At 47.9% G+C, this 6,000-nt stretch overlaps 1 protein-coding gene across 3 annotated transcripts in view; it reads left to right on the forward strand.

The window, feature by feature from the left end:
• Nucleotides 1-5,669, forward strand: part of comta (catechol-O-methyltransferase a) — a 64,535-nt gene extending 58,866 nt beyond the window's left edge. For all 3 annotated transcript variants that reach the window (XM_059957691.1, XM_059957692.1, XM_059957693.1), the window contains 2 exons: nucleotides 4,384-4,515; nucleotides 5,401-5,669. In XM_059957691.1, coding sequence (XP_059813674.1) covers nucleotides 4,384-4,515; nucleotides 5,401-5,580 — 312 coding nt within the window. In that variant the 3' untranslated portion in view covers nucleotides 5,581-5,669. The remainder of the gene's footprint in view (nucleotides 1-4,383; nucleotides 4,516-5,400) is intronic.
• Nucleotides 5,670-6,000: the final 331 nt, after the last annotated feature.

The raw sequence follows: 6,000 nt of genomic DNA on the forward strand, positions 1-6,000 counted from the left end.
TTGCTTTGTGTACAAATCCTTGTCTGAGAAGTCTCCTGGTGGAGGAGGTGCTCCTGCCTTCTGCGTAAGGAGCGTTGATGGCGAAAGTATAAAGGGGTTTTCTGGGTCAGAAGACACAGGTAGGAATGATTGTGCGTTTATAATGGCTGTGACCTCTGCCATTAGGGTGCACAGTACCTCGTGGGCCAATCGGGTGCGTTGCTGCATCTCGGGTTTCCTTTTCCGGGTTTTCCGTAAGGACGTGAACCGTTTGACTGCCTGCTCTTTGTTATCTGGTGAGCGCTGGCGTGGTTCTCTGATTGGCAATGGGGCAACCCCATTATTTGCTTCATCTCTGAAGACCTTGGTGTCTTTGGTTTTTAAAGAAATGGTATCTTGAGCTGATTGTGCAAGTTTGTTGTCATACTTCGTTAGAGCGAAGACTGACTGGCCCAGCGACTCGTCGCTTGCCTCGCGCTTGTTAACGCCTTGTTGTGCTTCCTTGATGCACGGGACACTCGGGCAGGGTTGAAAGATTGAATGGCGGCCACTCTCTAGCACATTGGTCTTGAGTGTGTTAACCATCGGTTTGTGTACGTCACCGAGACACACCTCTCCTATCACCACCCAGCCCAGATCCAGATGTTGCGCGAAGGGGGCGTTGAGTGGTCCATTGATCTGCTGCCTAACCTTGTGTACCTGGATAACATCTCTTCCTAATAGCAGGAGTATTTCCGCTTTCGGATCCAGTTCTGGGATGTGTTTGGCGATGTGGTGGAGATGCGGCTGGTGTAGCACCGCACTTGGTGTCGGGATCCCAGCGCGGTTATTCATGATTTCATTGCACTCTAAGAGCGGAGGGAGACAGATGACGACTTTACCATCCAGGGACTCGATCTGGATGCCTTCTGCCTTCCTTCCTTGGGTTTCCATGTTGCCTGAGCAAGTTTTGAGGTAGTATGGGAACCGCTCACTCTCAATGTTGAACAATTTAAAGAACTCTGGACTGACTAGTGAACGATTGCTCTGATCGTCCAGAATCACATAGGCTTTGATGGCCTTGTCTTTGGCTCCTTTAGGGTACACTTTAGTGAGGCAGATCTTGGAACAAGAACGACTTGACTGAGCTTGACCGCAAACTTCTGTACAGTTCGTGCTGACAGCTATTGACCTAGAGTGAGCCTCTCCCTCCCCGCCGTCCTGTTGTGGGGGTGAAGGAGCGCTCTCGGTTTGTGGTGACAGGTCGGGATGCATGGCCTCGACGTGATCTGGGCTGCCACATTCCGGACACTTCACGGCGATCGTACACTCTCTGGCGAGGTGAGAGGTTGAGGAACAGCATCTAAAACATATTCTTTTCTCCTTGAGAAGAGCCGTCCTCTCTTCAAGGGGTTTTTCCCTAAACATTCTGCATGCTTTCAGGGGGTGAGGTTTGTTATGCAATGGACAATACTTGCCAGGGTCGTTGTTAGTCGTAAGGGCTTCGGTCTTGAGCACTGACATGGGTTTATCAATGTTGAAAACATTCGAAACGGATCTGCCTGGCTTGGTGTAAATCGAACTGCTTCCTGGACCTACAAGGCTAGGGTCGTTTCGCCTCTTCGCCTCCTTGCACACAAACCTAGTGAGGAGCTCAAAGGGAGGAAATCGACCATCGTGGTCTTCCTTGTACTCTGAGGCAACAGTCAGCCACTTGTCCTGCAGCCCAAATGGAAGTTTGTCCACAATTGGTCTAATCCCGGATGGAGTATCTAGGAATACTAAACCAGCTGAATAGCCATCTTCTTTGGCGCCTTGGATCTCCATGAGTAAATCTCCGAATTCTCTTAACTTAAAGTGATCTTTGGCTGACGCCTTAGGAAAGTTTTCCAGACGTCGATATAGCGCCCCTTCAATAATGTCGGGGGCCCCATATCTCTCCCAAAGTCTCTCCCACGCTTCACTTAAGGCTAGCTCAGGTTTGTTGATGTACACTGAACGCATGCGTCTCACCTGGTCGCGTGATTCTTTCCCCAGCCATTTCGCCATAAGGTCCAACCTTTGGGTTGCACTGAGCTGGACTCCGTCAATCACGTTGGTGAATGTAGAGTGCCAAGCACGGTAATTTTCGGGTTTATCGTCAAACTGGTACAGTCCCGAAGTGACGAGATCCCGTCGTGCTAAATACTGCAGCGTGGGATCGGCTGCAAGCGGCATGCGGGCTGGAGAAGTACGTTGGCGCCTATATGACTGAGAACGCACGTTTCTCATGGAATTTGCCATCCTGGATTCAACCTCCGCGTCTCTTCGCATCGAACTTTGTAACTTTGGTGTCAAAGTATATCGGTTGTCAGCTCTTTCATTCTTGACTTCATCGCGGGGCCGCGAGGGTAAATTTCCTTCCTCGTATGGATGTGATGCAATCGTGACTCTCTGAGGTTCCTCGTAGCTGGGGAAGTTATCGAATAGGTATGGAGAGGGGAGACGAGCCTGCCTGTCTGCTTGATATTGTACATAGTCGCTCGTGCGTTCCAGTCTGGTCCTTTCTAAAGCAGAACTTGTTTCGGTCAGATCACGCGACCCTTCAGCTTCTTCTATGTACTCTGCTTCCACCATGGCAGCTTCTCCTTCTCCTTCCAGCTGCAGCACTTGCAACTCTGTCGATATTTTTGCCATTTCCAACTGGGTTTCGGCTTCTCTGGCGGCCTTTTCGGCTTCTTTGGTGGCCAGTTTCATTTTCAAAACTGCTTCTTGTTTGGCGTAATGCAGTCGCACCTTGGCGGCTTCTGCCTTGGCTCTTGCCTGTGTGGACTTACTTGATGTCGTTCTACTGCCCTTGTCGCTGGGCGCCATCGACTTGATCCCGGATCGAGCTGACATTGCAGCACTTGGAACACCTGATAACGCCCGGGTGGGCTTACTTGATGTCGGTTTACCGCCCTTGTCGCTGGGCGGCGTCGACTTGATGCTGGATTGAGCTGACATTGCAGCACTTGAAACACCTGATAATGCCGCTTTTTCACTGTAACGTTCTCCTTCGGGTGTAACGAAACGCCGAATTTAACGTCCGGATAAACCACAGTTAATAAGAACCAGATCGCAGTAAGATTAACCATTTACTGTTCACTCTTCACATTAACATATGGTGAAAACTGTTGATAAAACAATACAAGATTGATACAGTATTTGTTCCTTCCTTAATATCACATTTCAAGTGCAAATACTTGCAAAGGTGACTATAACTACATTACACTAAGGTGCAGTATACAGGGAGAGTTTACCTGCTCCATTGACTACTTTAAATACACTTCCATGCAAACTATCCGCGACTCTTTAACTAACGAAAGCATAAACATTATCTACCGTCATTACCTCTAACAGGATCAGCATTAACATCTTAGTTCAATATATCGATTATCTATTAACTTACAGCGTTGCTCTCACTGTGATTTCTCATGCCTGCAAAACTGCTTGTGCTCAGGTGAGCCTCGTGGAAAGCCCCCACCCTCGCGCTAATTTCAAACCGGTGTTTTCCCACAAGACGCGGCGAAATCGGATGTGACGTCATCGCATGCCGATATATTTTACATGCAATGAATACACTTTAAACACTTCTAATTCTAACTAGAAAATACTATTGAATGAATTACTAAGCGAAAATATTATAAACTAAATAACTGTCGTAAAGACAGCACAATCATGGTGATGGAAAGACCATGATCGCCAACATGGCACATAATGAACAAACAAGCTGTGTGTTGGGGGTACTGTGCTTTGCAACTTGGCCCCAGAGAAACACTGTTCCGCTATATTAATGTACGGTAATGATAATTAAAGGATAAAAAATAGCAGACTGTCTCTATCCATTTGGCACTGGAGAGTTAATTGAGTAGTTTGTTTGTAGATAAACAGAAAGATAGATTATTGATCCCAAAGGAAATTATGGAACTTTCTCTATATCTCTGTTTTGAAAGGGCACCCCTCTATCCTGAGGCTGTGCCCTCTTGTCTTAGACTCCCCCACCATGGGAAACATCCTTTCCACATCTACTCTATCTGGGCCTTTCAACATTCGACAGATTTCAATGAGATCCTCCCTCATATTTCTAAATTCCAAAGAGTACAGACCTCTCCAATGCCAGCACATCTTTTAGATGAGGAGCCCGAAGCTGTTCACAATACTCATCCTCCTGTCCTCCCTTTATACTCCCGACGATTGCTGAGTCATCAGAGGATTTCTGCAGATGACATGACTCAGTGTTGTATTTAAAGACCGAGATGTACAGGGTAACAGGAAGGGGGCCATGTCTGACACAGCTCTGAAGCTGCACAAACTGTGGTCTGCCTGTCAGGTAGTCCATTATCTGGGATACAATGGATATTTGGGATGTAAATGTTTCCAGCCCATGAATTCCCTGTGTTACAGGTGCAGCTTCTCGTTGGTTCATCCTGGGACTTGATTCCACGGCTCCGGGAAAAGTTTGCAGTGAAGAAGCTGGATTTTGTCTTTCTGGACCACTGGAAGGACAGCTATACTCGGGATACCAAACTCTTGGAGGTAACCAGCTGCGTTTCCCTGCCAGAGCGAGGCTTCCATTGAAGAAGAGAGCTTGTGGTGCTCGTACAGTCGGGTAGACCAAGGAGGTTAGCGACCCCTCAGTGATGGGGCTCTGGGGAGTTTATTGGTGGACAGAGAAGAGAAAGATGTCCCTGTGTGGGCAGTACTGGGGAATGTATCTGTGGAAGCCGAGCATGGGGGTACTGATCAATGTCATTGATTAAATCTCTGCTCCCATTTCATGCCATTCATTCAACCCGGCCAGCCAGCCACCCAGAGCATCACCTACCTGTGAGTGAAGGTAAAGGCAACGTTAGCGTTCACTTTGAGAAGTCTGGAATATAAAAGCGGGGATATAATGCTGATGCTTTAGTCAGATCACACTTTGAGAACTGCGAGCCGTTTTTGGGCTCCTTATTTAGGAAAGGATATGCTGCTATTGGAGAGAATATTCGTCAGAATAATCCTGGCCTTGAAAGAGTTAACATACCAGGAGTATTAGATGTCTTTGGGTCTCCTCGCTGGAGTTTAGGAGAATGAGGGGGGACTCGCTAATATTGAACGGCCTATATAGACTGAACATAGAGAAGATGCTTTCTATAGTGGGGGAGTCCAGGACCAGAGAGCACAGCCTCAGGATACAAGGACAACCCTTTAGAACGGAGATGAGGAGAGACTTCTTTGGCCAGAGGGTGGTGAATCTGTGGAATTCATTGTGGAGGCAAAGTCTCTCGGTAAATTTAAAGTAGAGTTGGTAGATTCTTGATTCGTAAGGACACGGGGGTTGAGAGGGAAAATAATTCAGCTATAATCGAACGATGCAGTAGAATCAATGGCTTGACTTTTCCCCTATGTCTGATGATCTTGTGGTGTTATCACCTGCAGGACTGTGACTTGCTTCGAAAGGGATCAATCCTCCTGGCTGACAACGTTATTTGCCCAGGGGCACCAGATTACCTCGAGTATGTCCGCCACAACTCACGGTACCACAGCAAGTTCTACCCGTCCCACTTAGAGTATACTCAAGCTGAAGATGGGCTGGAGAAATCTATTTTCCTCGGTTGATGGGTTTATCAAACCTTTTCTGTAAACATAGGTTCCAAATAATTCCACGTTCCAGTAGTTTAATTAATTATTTGTTCTAACAGTGCAAATTTTGTCTCATGTGTTCTATCTGGGAAACCGATTCAACTGTCTAGTTTTCCAATCACTGAACGGTGCGGGGGGGGGGGGGCAGTACTCAGGGAGAGACAGTACTGAGGGAGGGGTCGCACTAAGAGGGGCAGTACTGAGCGAGGAGTCACACTAAGAGGGGCAGTGCTGAGGGAGGCGTCCCACTCTGGGAGGGGCAGTATTGAGGGAGGAGTCACACTGGGGCAGTTCTGAGGGAGGGTGGTACTGGCAGGGGCAGTACTGAGTGAGGGGTCACACTAAGAGGGGCAGTACTGAGTGAGGGGTCACACTAAGAGGGGCAGTGCTGAGGGA

This window comes from Hypanus sabinus (assembly GCF_030144855.1).
Source record: "Hypanus sabinus isolate sHypSab1 chromosome 24 unlocalized genomic scaffold, sHypSab1.hap1 SUPER_24_unloc_8, whole genome shotgun sequence".
NCBI lineage: Eukaryota > Metazoa > Chordata > Chondrichthyes > Myliobatiformes > Dasyatidae > Hypanus > Hypanus sabinus.